Genomic DNA, 22,450 nt, shown 5'->3' with positions numbered 1-22,450 from the left:
AAAAAAAAAAAGACTTTTATGACTGGAAAAGAATATACATTAAAAGGCAACTAAAGGATGGCTTCTTGATTACTAACCAGATATGACGTAATTGGTCTAATGAGAAAAAGAAAACAGCCTGTAATTACAGCAAGCCACCACAGAGAGGCAGTAAAACTCCACAGAACAATGTCCCTTTATATTTTTTTTAATATGTTGAGTGTCACGTTGATGCGTGCTCTGTTGGACTGGGAAATTACACATAATTGCTTTTAGTTTGAGGACAAAAGAATCACACTCTCCCTATAGCGCAAGGAAAACATTTCATTTATTAAAATTCATATACAAAAAGGAAAATCAGATGTTAGGTCCCTAGAAAAAGTATTTATTTATATACATAATTTACACGGCTTGGACAAAGGCTCTATAGCCAATACAAATGAGCAGACAACAAGGCCGTGATGTGCTGTAAGGAAAATTCAATGTCATCTATCAACTATTGTGGCAATGACCTCATGCTCTTGTTATTAGCTTTACACGCAGCATGAACTTGCCTTGCTTGGTCTTCTCAGGCCAGCTTGTGGAAAAGGAAGTGGCCATGTGTGAACTGACCTCAATTTGTTTCTTTATATAGGTTCAGCCATTTACGATAAACATACGGTTGACAAGAATTGTGTATGTAATTCACAGATATTAGAGGGGTTTACCTTGCCAACCTAAATGAGAAACCATCTCTTATGACTTAATATACAAAATATAAAGTTTAGACATTTTAGCACACAGATATTCTTGATTTTCACATCAATAAAAATAGAGCTATACAGATATTTTGTAAGTATATTGCAATTTTAAATATTTATAAACATTTTTGTGATTGTATCTGCGCTGCGTCTGTTGACATTAATTTATTTTTATTTTTTTTACTTTCACACAGTGGATTCTCAACCCGGCCCATTATTTTGATTTAACACACTACATTCATCTGGTGGTATCCATGACAATGTCACCATGTTTCAGCACACCACTGTCAGAAATGGTTGGCATTATGACACTATGTCCCACTAAGAGAAAGTATGGAAGCCCTGATCCGTAAGGAAAAAAAAATTCACTAGGTGAATTTATTTAGGCGTCGTAGTGCTTTTCTGAGCCTATGTCCTACCAACATAAATAAATAAATAAAATAAAATCTCTGCTTTTGTTTTTCTCGGGCATAAATATATTTTTTATCAGAATTTTTTTTCTCAAATTTTCTTTCTCTGAATTTTTTTTCCTCAAGAGGCAACACAGACTCTCTAATATAATTTTTTTCTTGATTAAGATTAGCAAAACATTCTTGTTTGTAAATCAACAGTCACCTTGTCAGCATTAGATTTCCTGCTTACTGATAGTGGCACCTGGTGGCTGAGGTTGGCACCGCATGCTAATTTTAGAAAAAAAAAAAAAAAAACAAAGAAAAAAATGTCAAAGGAAAAAACAAATCTGAATTTTTTTCCCCCAGAAAAAATAAATAAAAAATAAAATAAAAATTCAGAGAAAAAAAATATTTTCAGAGAGAAAAAATATATTTTTTTATTTTTTTGCCTGAGAAAAAAACTAAATAATAATTTGCAGAAAGGAACAACAACAACAACAACAAAAAATCACCTAGTGAAAATGTTTTTTTTTTTTTTTTTCCCACATTGCGGTTCAGTGCTTCCGTAAGAAAGAAAAGAAACCCAAAACCACCAGAAATACCTACGCAATGAATATTCATGGCAGATTTTTTCATTTAAAAAAATTATTCAGCCACTGACAGAAGGTAATATAATTTATGCACTCTTTGCATGGGCAGATTTTTGATTCATTGGCACATCAGTCACCTCTGAAGTTTTTAAGTTTCTTCATAACCCTCTTTTGGCAAATGTATGCTTCCAAATTAAAATTCAGAAGTGGGCATTCATCTATAGTGCAAGTGGGTCCATTAAAACAGGATTGTTTTGGTCAAGTGTAGAATTGCAAAACATTATGCTCTGATCTTAAAACTACTGGGAGTAATGCTGCATTCCATTCAAAGTTGGATTTGAAATATTCCTACTTGAGATTTCCAACCATATAACCATGTTCTGTTGTCCGATGCTTGGAAGATGACATATAAAGTAATAAAATGCCAACTTTCTAGCATTTTCTTATATGCAGACATCTGCTAAACAGATTGTGTAATCATGAAAACATAGGAAATTTGATTAGTTGATGCACTTGATGCAACAGTGATGTTTATCTCCATAGGTCATGTTCATGTGAAATCAAACACCCACATTTCTGCTAAATTGAAGTTGTAGATTTCCAAACAAGTTTGAAGTCCGAAGTTAAGTGAGGTTGTATTGCAACTGTACAAAAATCAGAATTTTGGAAATGGAGTTGAATGGAATGCAGCATTAGGTTCACACCAAACATGTTTTTGCGCTTTTAAAAAAAATGTCTTTCTATGTAAACGTGCTTGACAGATGCTGTTTTTTGCTGTTTTATCAGTGTTCTGTGCAGGAACACCGTCTTGAAAGGAACTTGAACTTTTAAATACGCACCTCGAAACACCTGCATTCTGTTCCATTAGTTGCCTAGCTTTTTTTTTTTTATAATGCAGGAACATGTTTGGTCTGGGTGTGTTCACTGAAATGCACCTTTGTTGTGACACACTGGATTTAAATCCATACCATGTTCATAATGACAGGACAAGTGGTGGTTTGCTGGCTTTGTTCCCTATTTGAAGAACATCTCAGAGAAAAAAATAAATAATAAATAAAACAAATCAATTCTCCCACCCCAGTTGCTCCTCACCTTTAAAGCTTTGTGAATGTATCACAAGTGTACAGAAACACAGTTTCTTAAGACATATATATATATATATATTATATATTTTTTTTTTTTTTTTTTTTAATTTTTTTTTTTTTTTTTTTTAGTGTTCAAGCTGGAACCCAATAATGGCTGAAAAACACAAACACACAAAACAAATCCTGGGCTTGAAGTGTTGGGGTTGTCGAGTTATTGTTGCTGTTCCAGGCTCTGGTTTAAAGGGAGAACCTGGCTTTGGTTTTGCATCGTATCCATATAAGGGATGCCCAGCTCTGGTCGGCGATAAAGCTCGCTTAGGCCTTCAAACTTGGAGCCCCAGTGCCGTAGGGAGTTGTAGCTGAAGTTCTCCTCTGAGATGGTAGATCCCAAAGAGCTGAGGCTGCCTGCAGTGGAGCCTGTTCCCTCGATGCTATACACATGGTAGGTGTCCATGGGGAAGGCCAGGCTGTCGTTGTCGGCCTCCCAAATGATTCGTGACACGTAGCTTTTGAAGTCCATGGAGCATTGGACAGTACAGTTGGCGTGGTGGTGGTAGGGTACGCTAGCTCCATTTACGATGTTTCCACAGGGGTGGACCTCCTCCTGAGAGCCCTGAGAGGACTTGATGAGGGGGGCGGTGGTGCAGGATGAAGACTGGGACAGGCTGGAACACAGCGGCCTCTTCAGCTCTGTGATGTCATAGGCATTCTGTTTGGCACATGAGGAGAAGTTCAGTTGCGTGGAAGTATCAGAATGAAGACTATGATTAATGGTGATTTTCACAGATGAATTGGTGATATACTGCTGTTCAGTGACCTGTTTAGAGTAATCAGCATTGTCCTTATATCTAACGCCATATAGCATTTTATAGTTCACCCAAAAATTACGATTGTCTTACCCTCATGTCATTCCAAACCCAAATGACTTTCTTTCTTATGTGATTTAGTGCTAAAATTAACCCAAATTGTTGCAACTGCGAACAAACTTCTCTCAACCAAGTTTATTATAGTTTTTATTTTAATACAATTTTCAAATTTGCTATACATTTCAGTTTAGTTTTAGTCAGTTTCATTAATGGTTTTGCAAGTTACACAATTCTATTTCGTTTTTATAGATTTTAGTTAGAATTTTAGTTTTAGTAACTGTATTTTTGGAAACAACAAAACACCTCCAGAGTTCCCCAAAAATGAAGCAGTCAAAGGTGTTTTACTCCATTCATCTACACATAGGCTACAGTCACTTTGCGCATCACTCTCAGCCTTTACACTGAATTACCGTTTACATTTTTAGCACAATCATGGGATTAGTTTGTGCAGCGCTTGGAGTGATGAACTTGGGGTCAAGAGCAGCATTAAAAGTTTTGAACGATGCCGAATTACACAGTCTAGTGGACATACCAGTATCAACAAATACAGAAAATAAAGAAAATACGGAAAGTATTCACAGCACTTCACTTTTTCCACGTTTTGTTATGTTACAGCCTTATTCCAAAATGGATTAAATTCATTATTTTCCTCAAAAGTCTACAAACAATACCCCATAATGACAACGTGAAAGAAGTTTGTTTGAAATCTTTGCAAGTTTATTAAAAATAAAAAACAAAAACAAAAAATCACATGTACATAAGTATTCACAGCCTTTGCTCAATACTTTGTTGAAGCACCTTTGGCACCAATTACAGCCTCAATTCTTTTTGAGTATGATGCTACAAGCTTGGCACACCTATTTTTGGGCAGTTTCTCCCATTCTTCTTTGCAGGACCTCTCAAGCTCAGTCAGGTTGGATGGGGAGCGTCGGTGCACAGCCATTTTCAGATCTCTCCAGAGATGTTCAATCGGGTTCAAGTCTGGGCTCTGGCTGGGCCACTCAAGGACATTCACAGAGTTGTCCCTAAGCCACTCCTTTGTTATCTTGGCTGTATGCTTAGGGTCATTGTCCTGTTGGAAGATGAACCTTTGCCCCAGTCTGAGGTCCAGAGCGCTCTGGAGCAGGTTTTCATCAAGTATGTCTCTATACATTGCTGCATTGCTGTACATCTTTCCCTCGATCCTGACTAGTCTCTCAGTTCCTCCCGCTGAAAAACATCCCCACAGCATGATGCTGCCACCACCATGCTTCACTGTAGGGATGGTATTGGCCAGGTGATGAACGGTGCCTGGTTTCCTCCAGACATGACAATCTTTGTTTCTCATGGTCTGAGAGTCCTTCAGGTGCCTTTTGGCAAACTCCAGGCGGGCTGTCATGTGCCTTTCACTGAGGAGTGGCTTCCGTCTGGCCACTCTACCATACAGGCCTGATTGGTGGAGTGCTGCAGAGATGGTTGTTCTTCTGGAAGATTCTCCTCTCTCCACAGAGAAATGCTGGAGCTCTGTCAGAGTGACCATCGGGTTCTTGGTCACCTCCCTGACTAAGGCCCTTCTCCCCCGATCACTCAGTTTGGCCGGGCAGCCAGCTCTAGGAAGAGTCCTGGTGGTTCCAAACTTCTTCCATTTACGGATGATGGAGGCCACTGTGCTCATTGGGACCTTCAATGCTGCAGAAAGTTTTCTGAACCCTTCCCCAGATCTGTGCCTCGATACAATCCTGTCTCGGAGGTCTACAGACAATTTCTTGGACTTCATGGCTTGGTTTGTGCTCTGACATGCACTCTTTACTGTGGGACCTTATATAGACAGGTGTGTGCCTTTCCAAATCATGTCCAGTCAACTGAATTTATCACAGGTGGACATCTCAAGGATGATCAATGGAAACAGGATGCACCTGAGCTCAATTTTGAGTGTCATGGCAAAGGCTGTGAATACTTATGTACATGTGATTTTTTTAGTTTTTTATTTTTAATACATTAGCAAAGATTTCAAACAAACTGCTTTCATGTTGTCATTATGAGGTATTGTTTGTAGAATTTTGAGGAAAATAATGAATTTAATCCATTTTGGAATAAGGCTGTAACATAACAAAATGTGGAAAAAGTGAAGCGCTGTGAATACTTTCTGGATGCACTGTACATTTACAACTGCATTTTCACGTTCCTTATATTCATGAGAACTTGTCGCCCAAACCTCAATCTTTGGAAACATGAGGTCATAATCTGATGTTTCCAAAATTGAGAGCTACTAGCGCCAGGCTTCATTCAAGAGTATCGATGATACTCTTCCTTTCCGCATTTAGCCATGTATAATATGTACTCCTTGTGATGGTTGCTCAGCAAATGCACTTTCAGGTTTGTGGAATTTTTTCCTTTAATTTCAACACCACAATTCATATAATTGGACATGAAAATGCATTAGCTTTTTCCAGTTTCATAATTAAACTCAAAATAGTCCCACACAGGGCTCTGTCCTTTCCTACCAGCCATCCTTTATGCCATATCGCCATCTGCAGGTCTTCACCTACACAGCCATACAGGTCAGATTATTCCGCTGTGTGATGAGTGAGTGCACAATGTTAACAAAAACGATAATTTATTTTTGATAATTGTTATTCTATTTCAGTTAGTTTTTCAATAGCTGTTGTTAGTTTCATTTAGTTTTTCATTTACTTTGCGATGTTTATTTCATTTCAGTTTGGGAAAATGTTTTTAAATCAACAGTTTTCGTCTTAGTTTTAGTTTACAAATATAACCCTGCTTTCAACCACTCATGAACATGAAATGGATGTCAAGATTTACACAGTAAAATTACTTACATTTTTGATTATTTATCACCAAAAGCTATTGTATGTGTTCAGAAGACTTGGAATATGATGCATAAGTAGCATGGACTACCTTTATGATACAACCCCACTTCCGAAAAAGTTGGGACAGTATCAAAAATGCTAATAAAAACAAAAAGGAGTGATTTGTAAATTATATTCATCCTTTGCTATATTGAAAGCACTACAACTACACATTATATGATGTTTTACCTTGTGAATTTCATTGTTTGTTTGTTTTTTTGAAAATGTACAGTAATTTCAAATCAGATGATTGCAACACACTCCAAGAAAGTTGGGACAGTCGAGTGTTTTCCACTGTGAAACATCACCATTTCTTCTAATAACACTTAAGCATTTAGGCACTGAAGACACAAGTTTAAGTTTTTAATGTGGAATTTTCATGCAGAGGTCTTCAGCTGCACAATTGTACGGTGTCTTCGTTGCCGTTTTGTGCGCTTCATAAAGCACCACACATTCTCAATTGGAGATGGCCAAGACTGCAGGCAGGCCAATCTAGCATCCGCACTCTCTACTTATTCGGCCAGTATGTGGTTTTAAGTTGTCCTGCTGAATATTCCGGGACGTCCCTGGAAAAGACGGTGCTGGATGGCAGTATATGGTGCCCCTGGCCCATACAGACACTGGCTTTCAGACCTGATACTGATAACAGCTTGGATGATCGTTTTCCTCTTTGGCCCGGAGAACACGACAGCTGCGTTTTTTCAAAAACTATTTTAAATGTGGACTCATCGGACCAAAAAACATGGTTCCACTGTTCTACTTTCCATCTAAGATGAGACCGAGCCCAGAGAAGTCAGCAGCACTTCTGGACAGTGTTGATGTAGGGCTTCTGCTTTGCATAGTAAAGTATTAACTTGCATCTGTGGATGCAGCAGCGAATGGTGTTGACAAACAAAGGTTTACTAAAGTAATCCCAAGCCCATATTCATGATATCCATTACAGATGAATTATGTTTTTTAATACAGTGATGTCTGAGGATCAGAGATCATGCACATTCAGAAGTGGTTTTCATCTTGCCCTTTATGCACCGACATCTGACCACATTCCTTGAATCTTTTAACTATATTGTGTATTGTAGAGGGTGAAATGCCCAAAATCCTTCTAATTTGTCTTTGGGGAACATTGTTCTCAAAGTGCTGGATTATTTGCTGAAGCATCTGTTGGCAAATTGACAAGTCTCAAATGATCCTTGCTCTTGAAGGACTAGGCTGTTTTTGGAGGCTCCTTATATACTATGACATGACTGCCTCACCTGTTTTACATCTCCTGTTTCACATTGCCTTGTAAATTTAACTCAAATTGTTATTATTTTTAAATTGCCCTGTCTCAACTTTTTTGAAGCTTGTTGCAATAATCTGATTTGAAATTACTGTACATAAAAAATAATTAAAAAAATGAAATTCACAAGGTAAAACATCATATAATGCGTAGTTGTATTGTTTTCAGTTTAGCAAAGGGTGAATATTATTTACAAATCACTACTTTTTTTTTTTATTAGCATTTTTCATACTGTCCCAACCTTTTTGGAATTGGGGTTGTACTTTTGGATCCTTTTTAAGATTTAAATCCACTGCCACTGTATTAAGGCCATCTGTGATATTCATTAAAACATTTTCTCTTGTGTTCTGCGTAAGAAAGAAAGTCATATGGGTTTGGAATGACATGAGGGTGAGTAAATTATGTCAATTCTCATTTTGGGTGAACTATCCCATTAAAGTTGGACCAGCTATGCTGGTCAACTAGCATGATCTTCCTGCTGAAGTTGGTGGACCAAGATCTAGTTAGTCTAGCTAGTTATGCATGGTGGAGACAAACCAGCTGACCAGTACCCCATGCCAGTGTCCTAACCACAACATAAATACATTTTTATAAATATGTCTTTCCTTAAAAACCAGACCACCAACTAGCTGTTCCTAACCAGTCACTTACATTACTTAGGTATTTTCACTCAGGTATCAGGCCTATTAATCAGATTGTTGATTTTCTCTTTTTGACATGATTTGCCAATAGGACACTAACATCCTTTTTGGTCCTGAAACAAAATCATATCAGCCAATCAGAAAAGGGTGAGGTTACATTTAGGTTGGGATTAGGGGCTTGTTATTCTTGTCAGTCATTTACATTGACCTTATATTTTCCTCTAATTTTAAGGGTAGTTCATGATTAGGGATGGGGATCATTTTAGTACTCTGCGTCTTTGACAGTAATGTCACTTATAAAAAAGTGCCAAAAAGTACCATGGAATTAAAAGTATTGGAATGGTAATCTTGGAAGTACCTTGGAGTACCATGTAAATACCATGGTACATGAAATTAAGAACCATGGTATTGCCATTTGATACCATCACTGTACAATAGTACCACCACAGTACTTTTTTGTAAGGGGTGGATCCAGAAACATGTCCTACTGGTGCATATCATGTCATGCAAATAGGAACCCTAAAGTACTCAATGCTGCCACCTAGATGACGATACTAGAAAAGTCAAAATTCTGATGGAAGGGTGGCCTGGGTAGCTCAGTGAGTTGACGCTGACTACCACCCCTGGAGTCGCAAGTTCGAATCCAGGGTGTGCTGAGTGACTCCAGCCAAGTCTCCTAAGCAACCAAATTGGCCCGGATGCTAGGGAGGGTAGAGTCATATGGGGTAACCTCCTCGTGGTCATGATTATTGGTTCTCGCTCTCAATGGGGCATGTGGTAAGTTGTGCGTGGATCGTGGAGGGTAGCATGAGCCTCCACATGCTGTGAGTCTCCACGGTGTCATGCACAACGAGCCACGTGATAAGATGCGCAGATTGACGTCTCGGAAGCGGAGGCAACTGAGACTGATTCTGATGGAAGTAATTCCCCTGACCTGAGTGTATGTGAAAGTAAATCAATATCTTCCCCTGGCTGGCCTGTATTAATGCAATACCTGGTCCTGCTCTCCTCCTCCCTCCTCGTTGTAGTTGAGGATGTTCTCCCGGATGTCCTCCCAGCTCTCGTGCTCCGCTGGGATGTGGTATACCCCACGCTTACGGAACTTATTCCGACTGCCCTTCTGGTTCCAAACGGTCACCGCCACGAGCACGGCTACAGAGGGCAGAGAGAGAGAGAGAAAGAGAGACAGAAAGAGAGGTTAATGCAAGAATAAATTTAGTTCTTGTGATTTTTTACTCCAAGACATGCGTTTACTGATATTTAAATATGAATATTTAAATATGTTCACTGCTGTAAAACTTGTCTTGTGTTATCTCTGTCTAGCAAAATATCAGGGTTCCTACTCTTTTCAAAGCACAATTTTCCAGGACATTTCCAGGACATTTTATGTGCCCAACGGGTGTAATATTTAAGCAAAAATCACATGAGGTCATGATGTATTTTGTGGTTATTGAATGGTTATTTTTTCTGAAATCATTACACACATTCGTTTTGAAGTGGGTGTAATATTTAAGCAAAAAAACAAAAAACAAAAAAAACACATGAGAGGTCATGATGAATGTATACTATGTTTACTGAATGGTTATTTTTTCTGAATTTATCACACATTCATTTTAAAGCACGCAGCACATGCAGATTATATTTATTTAATTAAATTGCAGCCTTTTGCAGTTTAATAATTACACTAGGACATATCAAAATTTTAATTTGATTATTTGTGCATTTAAACATTCTTTTTTCATCCCAAATATGTCAAATTCCAAGACATTCCGCGTTTAATAGCTAATGCTATTTTTATGACTGGATTCAGTGATTCCGTCCCTGTTTTCCACATCAAGGAAATCATAGGGTCCTACATGTGGTAACCACAGTATAAGCAGGCTCGTTCATTTATTATTGAAAATTAATTCACATCCCGAGGTGTAAAGGCCGCATCACTGAGCTACCACCTCGGGTTGTGGACTCATTTTCAAAATAATCAGCAGTCTGACCGTCGACCGTTGTCTAAGGTTTACAACTCAAATGTTTTTGTAGTTAACACAACAGCAATGTATGAACTATTTTGTTGGAGAAAAGCAGAGATGACAGCCAATGAGCAGAGAATGTACGTGACAAGGCATTGTTCATTACAGTCAACCATTGACGTTGTTTCTTAATGTGCAGCCACCGGCAGTGACAAAATAATACGAATTTGTATATTTGACACCTATCCCGAGTCCGTATCGTTACCATGTTTTTATACATGTAAAAAAAAATCATGTTAGCCACGTAGTCAAACAGCTTTAATATACTTCAATATTTTCCAGGACAAATAATTATTTTCTAGGACATTTAGGTATTTTTTCGTATTTTCCATGACTTTTCCATGACTGGAAAACTGCATAGCAAAATTCCAGGTTTTCCAGGATGCATGGAAACCCTGAATATACAAGTTTAATAAGGACGGGTTGCAAAGGTTTAAAATTGTATAATATAATTTATATCGAAAACAAACTAAAATGAATTCACTGTCATTTTTACTTCACTTTAGTTAGTTTTGGAGTCATGAAAATGTATTTAAGTTTAGTTTCATGTTTTTATAATTATGTTAGTTTTATTTGACAATGAAATGCTTTCATTTTATTATTGCATAACTTTTTTTTTATATATTTACAACACTGGCAGGTTCACACTGGTTTACGCTGGTAAGTGCTGGTCTGGTGGTATCTAGCTGGTGGACCAGCATACCAATTCTACGCAACTTAGCTTGTATACTGTAGTTGCTCAACTAGAATGGTCTTTCTGCTGAAACTGCTCGACCAAGATGGTCTTGCTGGTTAAAAAGCTACTTAAGCCTGGACTAGACAAAACCAGCAAATGAGCACTCCATCTTGGAGACCAGCATCCAAAACACAAGATTACATTTATGCAGTTTTATACATTTTATCCAAAGTGACAAACAGTGCATTCAAAGTGTACATATTATTTGTCCATATGTTCCCTGGGAATCAAACCCACAGCCTTGGTGTTTTCAGCCCCATTGCTTTAGGTGAGCTACAGCAACACACCACACTCCATATGCTGATGACCAACAATCCTATGAAACAAAAGCTTTATTACACTACACCATTTGCTCTATCTCTCTCTCTCTTTCTCTTTCTCTCTCTCTCTCTCTCTCTCACACACACTCTCTCACACACACACACACACACACACACACACACACATACCCAGCATTAAATAGACTTGTGTGTATTTCTTTATGTGTGTGAGATCATGTAAGCATGTTTCTGTGGGTGTAAATGTTCAGAAAGTCAGGCAAATTAAGAGAAAGTCTTCTTCTTTTGGCGGTACATGGATGGCAGGATGCCTCTCTTCAATTAAAGGCTGATCAATCTGAAAATAACCCACCTATCTGCTGCCAGATTTCTCTGAAGGCATCTTTCCTCCACTGCAAGCCCAACCAATCCTATTATATGGCAACACTTTTCTCATTTTTGATTCACTTGATGTGTGATTTCTTCCTGCCTGTATCCAGTAATGCCTTAAAAAGAATTTGTGTGTCTGTCTGTGATGTGCCTGATCAGGTGTCAGAGCTGGCAGAGACGCCTGCAGGGCACTGCCAGCCTGTCACATCACCAATGTACATGTCAGAGGTGCACACACATTCACATGACCTGCCTTGTCATTCTTACCTCTCTTTCTGTGATTGCTCTATTGACATTCTTCTTAAAAGATGGACTCCACCAGAAATGAATCTGCCACAAGCTTACAGTCGAACTGCAGTGCACCTTACTGACCTCTGCCTGCATCACCTTAGTCAAAGGATGGACTACAGTCTTAAAATGGAATATGTAGATAATAAATTAATTGCATCCTTCATCAGTCAATAACAATAGACAGTGCATCTGTTTGCACTTCCACAGTTAATTAAGAATGAAAATTCTAAAACTTTTGTCATTAATCTTACAATTAAAACAATATCTTTTTGTTTAAACATTGGCTCCTAGAACTTACTTAGTTTACTAATTTTAAATCTTGACTTGTACTACACATAAATAACTAATATTGGCTTATATTCATGCTGTTTAGCCAGAGGGGAACTGGCCCCCACAGTGAGCCTGGTTTCCCCCAAGGTTATTTTTCTCCTTTAACCAACATCTTATGGAGTGTTCCTTGCAACAGTCACCTTAAACTTGCTCACTGGGGGTCTAAATATAAATATAATTATTTTCAAATATTTATTTTAAGGCACAATTATTTTTAAACCGAACTATTATGACTCGAAAATATTACTATATTACAGCTTTTTCTGTTGAAGCATAATTTTCTGTAAAGATGATTTGAAATGATGCGTGTTGTGAAAAGCACTATACAAATAAAAATGACTTGACTTGATTTAAAAGGACAGTCTTATGAAATATGCAGTGAAAGTGAATGGTGACTGAGACTACTACCTAACCTCTCCTTATGTGTTACACAGAAGAACAAAAGTCATAAAAGTTTGGAACAACATGAGGGTGGGAAAATGAAGACTGGATGTGATTTTTTTGTGAACTATTCCTTTAATGCCCTGATATAGTATAGAGGTAGTCATACCGGTAATTGTTTCTCTTTGATAAGACACGACAACAATGTAATAAAAACGGAAAAGTTTTCAGGCCCCAAAACGCCGTAGTCGTGTAAACGAACAGCCAAAACGCATAAAAATTTCCATTTTTAGTTGAAAACTAAACTACACGACAACAATGTACTAAAAACGGAAAAGTTTTTCCTTTGCGTTTTTGAAAAGTTTCCCCTACAGACAACAACGTTGTCAAAACGATCCCCGTTCACACGAATCTGCGAAAACGACAAAAAACGCTGTATTATGCATGCCAGGCCAGTAGTTGGCGATGTCACTTTGTAAAGAAACACTACGCACTTGTGCACATAAGCATTCTTCCACAGAGCGGTGAATACAAACAATGAAGATGGCGATCGCTGGTCATAGTAGTGATGCAATAAATCTACACTTTGCTGGAGAAGCGTCAATAAACTAAAAAGTTTGAGGAGCAGCACAAACACAGTCCTGTAGTCCGTCATTGTAGTTTTGAAGTACTCGCGCGAATGCCTATGGACTGAACTCTCAAGATTATTCAATAAACTCTGCTCATTTTACCATCACTTCGTCTCCTGTATTCCCCCTGCTGACTCTTGGGCTGGTAGGAGAGTAAGTTAACATAAGCTGCTGATGACTTGTTTTGGATATCAGACAGAACTCTGATATATAGATATCTTCTGACGGAGAGAGAGGTCTTGTGTACGCTGGATCTAACATGCATTTTCACTGCCTCATGTTTTCATATTCTAAGCATATCACTGAATACTGTACATGGCATCACATCTCTGTCTACAGGCTATATACACAAGTGGTGGGTGAATGAACTGCAGGGTAAAGGTACATCAAATAAAATTAAGTAAATAAATAAATAACATTTAAAATTCAAATAAATTTATTGCATCTGAATCCATACATTAATTTCAAGATTTTCAAATTGCAAGTTCTGCCTACTGTACAATGTTCACACTCCATACAAAACACTCCAAATGAATAAATTGTTGATTATTGTTATTTGCACAGACACCAGTATTCATATTGATAATTATACATCTCAAACTGATGCCTATCAATCTATCATTCTTTATATAACACGTAATACGCGTGCGCATGATGTCATCGTTTTCATAAATTCCCGTTTTTGTATGTTTACACCAAGACGATAATGGCATTGTTTTCAAAAACTTGCACTTTGAAACCCGTTTTCAAATGTTTGCGTTTTCAGGCCCCAAAACGCAGTTGTCAGGTAAACGAACAGCCAAAACGCATAAAAAAAGTTTTCAGTTTTTAGTTGAAAGCCACCTATTTTCTGTCTCTGGCATTAACATACAACTGTCCTATTTCGACCCCTTTCTCCCCCTAGTGGCAGTCATGATGAGCTGTTATTTTGCTCTCAATAGATTTTATTTATTAAATGTAAATTTTTCAGTGTTAAAATACTCTCTCCTATCCCAGCTTAATATGCAGAGACAACTATTAATAAGCCATTCATAGGTAAAAAAAAAAAAAATCTCACAAAAACTGAAATCACTGTGTTTCTGTTGCGATATGAAAATTGCTCTGTTTGGTTTGAGTGACCTGCTTATGGGGCGGAACTATTTCTTTGTTTGACCAACGGCAGACCAGGGGCGTATTCAGAAAGCTGTTTCGAAAACAAAGTTTATTTTTGCAATTCTGTTCGGTGGTGCTATTGTCGCAGAAATTACATACTTCAGCTTTAAGGCAGAAGCTACTAAAAGTTTGCTTCCAAACCACAGAATGACATTTTGTAGAGCAGAAGAGTGAATTCAATGAAATTCATTATTAATATTCCTTCAGTATTTATTATTAATAATAATTATTATTAAATGTGTTTATATAATGTTTTTATAGTTATTATAATGATAATTAACAACAATAATCATAATTCAGCAAATAGGAAGTAGATGCGATTTTAAATGTGTAGGTTTTGTGTGTGAAGAAATAAATGACACATGTACACATATAATCACACATTTACTGTAATTACAAAAACCTATTTGTGATATATTTTCAACGTAAATTACATTTCTGACTTATAAACTCATAATCATCCAATGTGCAGAATTAGCAGGCATTTAGAATAAAGTTTAGAAAAGTCATAGTTTTGAATGAATACATCACATCCGGTCGGGCAGTCGAATACGGTCTAATCGCACAAGTTGAAATATTTTAAAGCTCGAATCAGATCCGAAAATGTCACATCCGGAGATGGTCGGAACCCAACGCAGCCCCCCTGTGACTCTCCATTGGAAATGAATGACTTCCGGTCAATCGTCTGTCATTTGACGGATGCAGTGAAAAGGTGGCTTAAAACTGTTTCCTACCAGACATTGCAACCAAAAGATGCAACAAGTAATTTTTCTGTTCATACCGAAAGCAAAATGATTAATGATGTGACAAAATTACAGTAATTCAGAACATATTTGATATACAGCTATGTGAACTGGGATTTTGGACCAATGAATCTTCACTATGGGCAACAATATCCACTATAGAAACAAATCCACCTTCAGAATGTCATGTCACTTGTTGCGGTCATGGTTAAGACTGGTTAGGACTCTACTGGTTAGAACATTTGTATGTAATGTACTGATACAGTTAAATGATCAGATTCCTCAATTTACTGAACTATAACTGAAACTAAAACACAAATGAAAAGTAGCAACTACAAGGTAATGTGTTTTAATCCTAGGAAACACATACTGATAAAATGTATGCATTGAAAGCACTGTAAGTCGCTTTGGACGAAAGTGTCTGCAGAATGAATGTATAAATGTCATGTAAATGGTTTCACATTTATTTGAATATTTGGGGGTGTGTGAGGATATCTTGATAGTTACCGAAGAAGACGAGCAGACACATGCTGATGGCCAGAATGGAGCTCGGACTGAGTGCAGCGTGGCGGAGAGATTTGATCTGGCCGATCTCACACCACTGGCCCCTGAAGCCCTCTGCACAGTGGCACTGGTATCTCTTGGTGGAGTGGGCCTGGCAGGTACCACCATTATGACAAGTGGTGGGGCTGCAGGGAGAGGGGGCACAGTGCAAAAGACCTGTGACCTCATCCATCACCGCAACCTGATTAGCTGGACACCTGGAGCGAGTGAGAGATTCTTAGCACATCACAGTGATGAAAAAACAATGTGTTGTTGAATCTAATGAATATAAAACTCTTTGTATCTACCATTTTATTTGAAATAACATTTAGACTCCACTGTTGTTACAAACTTTCCAAATTTACAATCAGTTTAATCTGAGGGTTCATACCTGCATTCATGTTTTCTCCACAGGTCCACACAGTACAGCGGGCTCAGGCAGGGTTTGGCACTGCAGGCATCAGAGTGGCAGCCGGGCACAACCCCACAGCGCTCCAGTACTGTACTAAACTCTGTGCCCTGACCATCCAGAGGCAGAGAGTGACCATTCAGCCTCACATCCCGCATACAGCCTGCAGGTAATACACACAGTTCAAATGTGCAATTCAAAGCTATGTAGTCTTTATTCTTTCACATGCTGTATTTTGTGTACTTTTAATTTATAAGTTACTGTAGTCACCTTCTAAAGCATTTTTAAAGGGATAGTTCACCCAAAAATGAAAATTCTCTCATCATTTACTCATATTCATGCCATCCCAAATGTTTATGACTTTCTTTCTTCTGAACACAAAGATTTTTAAAAGAATATTTCAGCTCTGTAGGTCAATACAATGCAAGCGAATGGTGACCAAACCTTTGAAGCTCCAAAATTCACATAAACGGAGCATAAAGGTAATCCATACCACTCCAGTGGTTTACTATATGTCTCCTGAAGTGATGCGGTCACTTTGGGTGAGAAACAGATCAATATTTCAATCCTTTTTTACATAAATCTCCACTTTCACTTTCAGAATGTGAAAAGAAAGGACTTAAATACTGATTTCTTACCCACACTTATCGCTTCTGAAGACATAGATTAATCCACTGGAGTCATTTGGATTACTTTTACCTTGCCTTTATGTGATTTTTGGAGCTTGAATGATCTAGTCACCATTCACTTGCATTGGACCTACAGAGCTGAAATATTCTTCTAAAAATCTTTGTTTGTGTTCTGCAGAAGAAAGAAAGTCATACACATCAGGTATGGCATGAGGGTGAGAAAATGATGAGAGTATTTTCATTTTTGGGTGAACTATCCCTTTAAAGGTGCACTAAGTATTTTTTGGTGTGTTTTGCTGGCTCTTATTTGTGTTCCTAAACAATTAAAATGTCTTGGATTAAATACTGACACCTATCTGTGGGGATGCAGCACCAAGCAAAGCAAAAGTAAAGGTTTACATTTACTGATACATTTGTAAAACAATATTTAGTAGCCGTAACAATTGTAGGCATTTTTGTCATCCACGCTTGGCCTTATTTATTCCACAACCATAATCATGTGAACTCAACTTGAGGGGTGACCACCCTTATGTAGAATAAATCAACTTTTAGGCCACTGATATGATTGGAGTCTTCATCTCAGTCATGTGAGTGTACCTTATCATCTTTGTCAAAAGTAAGTTAATTTCTTTAGGTGTAAAACATTTTAAGAGGGAAAAAAATCCTAAGTACACTTTTAAAATTGGACAGAGTAACTATAGTCGCATACTAAGCTTTAATCATCCAAACAAAGAAAAGAAGCTAAAGTTTGGAAGATAAAAGACAAATAGCTTGGAAAACAAACAATAAATTACAATCATGATGGGAAAAAGCAGTGAGAAGCTTCACCTTGAAAGTCTCCATGGATATTTGGAGTGCCACTGTTTCCCAGAAACACACTGGAGGGATGAACCACTATTTCCTTCTTCTGACCCAGGACCCCTGTGACCTCTCGTGATCCCCCACCCTGCTCCAGTCGTAGAGTAAATATGTTGTCATGGCGATGAAGGCTAACCTGGACCCATTGGCCATGGTTTACACTCTGGCCTTTCAGTTTAAGAGAATTGGCGCCGTCCCCAAGGTTAGCACGGACATTGAGATACCCATCTACTATCTGAGAGAGAAAAAGATGCCACACATGACACGTTTTCTTTTTTTCTTTTCTTTTTTTTAGATTTTTATGTGAGTATCACTCACTTCCAGGATAATGAACTCGTTGGAGTTGCGAGAGGCCATGCTAAGCAGGGTGCCTGTGGAAGAGCGTGTCCTGAGCAGGAGGTGAGCTTCAGTCTTGCGTGGACTTCCCCCTCCTCTCAGTTGGTACCTGAGCACGCTTTCCTTCTCAAACGACCACTCAGGCAGAGCTGTAACACACATAAAACCATTTCAGAATCCAAAACTATGTTCTAACCAGGCACGACCTGATAAAATTGCTTGGTTTCTATTTCTGCAGCATCACTCTTAGTAGTCTAGCACACCATGAAACCTCATTGGTCCAAAATCCTACTTTATATAACTACATTAATCACAAAATATGTTCTGACGGGCTGTGCTTGTGTCACATTAAACTGCAGTTTCACATTCAGTGTGGACAGACTCTTATCACATAAAGTTACACACTTGTCCTAACCAGTCACGACTCAACTTTCTGTTCCCAGTGAAAGCAATTACTCACCCACATATTGATTCAAAACCATATAACTTACAGGTTTAAAATGACATGAGGGTGAGTAAATGATGACAGAATTTTTTATTTCCTACATGGTCATCAATATATAGCCCTTACAGTTGAGCGCAGAAGTTTGCAAACCCTTGGAGAATTGGTAATATATGTACCATTTTTAAAGAAAACTCGAGTGAGCAGGCAAAACACATTTCTTTTATTTCTTATGGGATTCATATTCAACTGTAGGTTATAACAGAATGGCCCAATCATAAAACAAAACATGGCAACAAAGAAAAAAATGAAATGACCCCTGTTCAAAAGTCTGCATACCCTTAGTTCTTAATACAGTGTATTGCCCTCTTTAGCATCAATGACAGCGTGCAGTCTTTTGTAATAGTTGTCTATGAGGCCCCAGATTCTTGCAGGTGGTATAGCTGCCCATTCGTCTTGGCAAAATGCCTCCAGGTCATGCAAAGTCTTTGGTGGTCTTGCATGAACTGCACGTTTGAGATCTCCCCAGAGTGGCTCGATGATATTAAGGTCAGGAGACTGTGATGGCCACTCCAGAACCTTCACCTTTTTCTGCTGTAACCACTGGAGGGTCAACTTGGCCTCGTGCTTAGGGTCATTGTCGTGCTGGAAAGTCCAATGGCGTCCCATGCGCAGCTTTCGTGCAGAAGAATGCAAATTGTCTGCCAGTATTTTCTGATAACATGCTGCATTCATCTTGCCATCAATTTTCACAAGATTCCCCGTGCCTCACACACCCCCAAAACATCAGTGAGCGACCACCATGCTTCACAGTGGGGATGGTATTCTTTTCACTATAGGCCTTGTTTACCCCTCTCCAAACATAGCGCTTATGGTTGTGACCATAAAGCTCTATTTTGGTCTCGTCACTCCAAATTACAGTGTGCCAGAAGCTGTGAGGCGTGTCAAGGTGATGTCGGGCATGTTGTAACTGGGCTTTTTTGTGGCATTGGCACAGTAAAAGTTTCTTTCTGGCAACTCGACCATGTAGCTCATTTTTGTTCAAGTATCATTGTATTGTGCTCCTTGAAACAACCACACCGTCGTTTTCCAGAGCAGCCTGTATTTCTCCTGAGATTACCTGTGGGTTTTTCTTTGTATCCCGAACAATTCTTCTGGCAGTTGTGGCTGAAATCTTTCTTGGTCTACCTGATCTTGGCTTGGCATCAAGAGATCCCCGAATTTTCCACTTCTTAATAAGTGATTGAACAGTACTGACTGGCATTTTCAAGGCTTTGGATATATTTTTGTATCCTTTTCCATCTTTATAAAGTTCCATTACCTTGTTACGCAGGTCTTTTGACAGTTCTATTCTGCTCCCCATGGCTCAGTATCTAGCCTGCTCAGTGCATCCACGTGAGAGTTAACAAACTCATTGACTATTTATACACAGACACTAATTGCAATTTAAAAAGCCACAGGTGTGGGAAATTAACCTTTAATTGCCATTTAAACCTGTGTGTGTCACCTTGTGTGTCTGTAACAAGGCCAAACATTCAAGGGTATGTAAACTTTTGATCAGGGCCATTTGGGTGATTTCTGTTATCATTATGATTTAAAAAGGAGCCAAACAACTATGTGATAATAAATGGCTTCATATGATCACTATCCTTAAATAAAAGATTTCAAATTTTCATATTTTCAAAATCAATGCCAAAATTTCACAATTTCTGCCAAGGTATGCAAACTTTTGAGCACAACTGTAAGTGCTAGCTTACCTTTGTCACACTTGTGTCCGCTGTATCCAGGGTGGCAATCACAGCTGAAGGAGCCCCACTCACCCAGGCACTTCCCATGGAACCCACAGGAGGGTCCTCCAGCGGTCAGACACACACCGTCAGTTAGGGCACATCCCGGAACACTGTTCTCACTCTCTGCTGCGCTGCCGAGGTCATACACCTGACAGAAACACACACACACACACACACACACACACACACAGAGAAAGGTCCGAGTCAGCACTATGTTGAACCTCATTGACCCGTATTGACTCTCTGTCAGAAAGTGGCTCAGGTGGATGTCTGGTCTGTCCAAACAAAAGATTGTGGATTGTAAACCAAAACACATCCTGTCTGAATCTCATTGATGTAGGAAGATGTTTCACAGAGACTGTGTCAAATACACTCATTCGTAACATTCGTAAAATCAGTAAGTTTATAAAACATTCGTAAAACCATTGTTCTGTAAACAGTCACATTCAACTCAATACAACAGTTTACATAAGAATGATTTTATGAATGATTTGTCAGAAATTCATTTTGCTTGCGTTTCATGAATAATGGCCCTTGTAAAAGTGTACAGTAGTTAAAGTGCCACTAGAAAGCATAGCACACTGAATTTGTATTTTTTTTTACCGGTAGAAATATTTATGGTGCATTCTAATTTGAAAATGATCTATAATAAATAGTATGCAAGATAAGAATTAGTGCATCCCAAATAGTTTTTCGATCTGTCGGTTTTTTCTTGCATCTGTTTTTGTTCTGTCTGACATCTTTAAACTTTGCGATGCATCTCACACATAAGCACAACATCTTTAAGATGCTAACTCTCCAAAGGGGGCGCTATATCGTGAAAAAAGTTTACACTTAAACATTTTTAAGTCCCCGTATACTGAGGTATCATTTGAAAGCTTAGAATCTGAATCTTTTCAGAGACAACCATCAGTTCTCCATTTATGTTACATAAGATAACAAAATAAGGCCTCAAAACATTACCGCAGCAAATTTTTAAAGAAATATTTATATGAAAATAAAAGTCTTCCACATAGCACCTAAATGGACAAGTCATATATCAAATGAAAGCTCTCATTCTCAGGAATGTGACTGTACAGTTTATTTCCTTGCCCTAATACCAGAGTTTTAAGCGAGATATTCAATTAAATAACGGGGGTAGTGCATGAACTGAAAATTAGACTGGACGAGCACATCTTTGTGCTAATGTGTTACAGCCCCACCTACATTTCAGATCTGTACATTGTGATAGAATGTGATAGAGAAAAAAACTTTTTTCTAGTGCTTGCTGCCATCTAGTGGAATAAAACAACACTTTTCAAAGTAAGGTAGAGTGAACAGTACCAGAATTACATGTTAACAAATTTAGAAGTAAAAAAAAAAAATTTATCAGAAGATTATAAACACATTTTGGGGGGGGGGAATTCTGAAAAATGAGACCAAGTTTTTTCAATTAGTCCACAGTATGGGTGAGTTTTTAAATTTGAGTGTGAAAAAATGCAGGCGGCAACCCAAAAATGCCCCTGAGTTTAAGGGATTAAAAACTTTCAAAAACACATCTCGAGACACCTGCGTTTTGCTTCATTCCTCAGTGCTCTGTCTACCTTTTTTAAACATAAGATCACTTTCTGTGTGAACAGCCCCTCAGATTGCATTTACCTGGCTGTCCACCACCAGGTTTCTTATGCATCCCACATAGCCCTTGTAATGTGGGTGTGACCTGTGGAATGAGTGTGTCTCTTTAACACCGCCCAGCTGGAGAGGCTGGTAGACATCCAAAAACCTGGGGAGAAGAATACATATGTTGCATAAATTTCCTTCTTTTTTCTTTCCTTTAGATTATTTTCAGAAAGAAAATATTGAAGAATGTTCATGCTGCTCTTTTCCATAAAACGAAAGTAGATAGTGACCAGAGGCAGTCAAGCTCCAAAAAGTACCATAAAAGGAACTCATTCAAAATGTACATTGTTATTCACTAAAAACCTTAAACTCTGACATGGCTCTACAATCTTATTGATGCTTGCACAAATTAAAGCACACCCCAAGATGCATCACATCAGGTTTGACATCAATGACTGGTCATCATACACTTTCATAATTAGGAACAGAG

The 22,450-nt window shown here is 38.3% G+C and overlaps 1 protein-coding gene across 1 annotated transcript in view; it reads right to left on the bottom strand.

Moving 5' to 3' along the window:
* Positions 1 to 294: 294 nt before the first annotated feature.
* Positions 295 to 22,450, bottom strand: part of LOC127453773 (neural-cadherin-like) — a 218,122-nt gene continuing 195,966 nt past the window's right edge. Inside the window, exons 26-33 of the mRNA XM_051720463.1 lie at positions 22,000 to 22,123; positions 20,329 to 20,509; positions 18,112 to 18,278; positions 17,764 to 18,028; positions 16,289 to 16,469; positions 15,862 to 16,115; positions 9,416 to 9,573; positions 295 to 3,495 (exon numbers count right to left, since the gene is read on the bottom strand). Coding sequence (XP_051576423.1) covers positions 2,998 to 3,495; positions 9,416 to 9,573; positions 15,862 to 16,115; positions 16,289 to 16,469; positions 17,764 to 18,028; positions 18,112 to 18,278; positions 20,329 to 20,509; positions 22,000 to 22,123 — 1,828 coding nt within the window. The 3' untranslated portion in view covers positions 295 to 2,997. The remainder of the gene's footprint in view (positions 3,496 to 9,415; positions 9,574 to 15,861; positions 16,116 to 16,288; positions 16,470 to 17,763; positions 18,029 to 18,111; positions 18,279 to 20,328; positions 20,510 to 21,999; positions 22,124 to 22,450) is intronic.

The sequence above is a fragment of the Myxocyprinus asiaticus genome, chromosome 16 (genome assembly GCF_019703515.2).
Source record: "Myxocyprinus asiaticus isolate MX2 ecotype Aquarium Trade chromosome 16, UBuf_Myxa_2, whole genome shotgun sequence".
Lineage (NCBI taxonomy): Eukaryota > Metazoa > Chordata > Actinopteri > Cypriniformes > Catostomidae > Myxocyprinus > Myxocyprinus asiaticus.
This window is presented reverse-complemented; position numbering and strand designations above follow the sequence as displayed.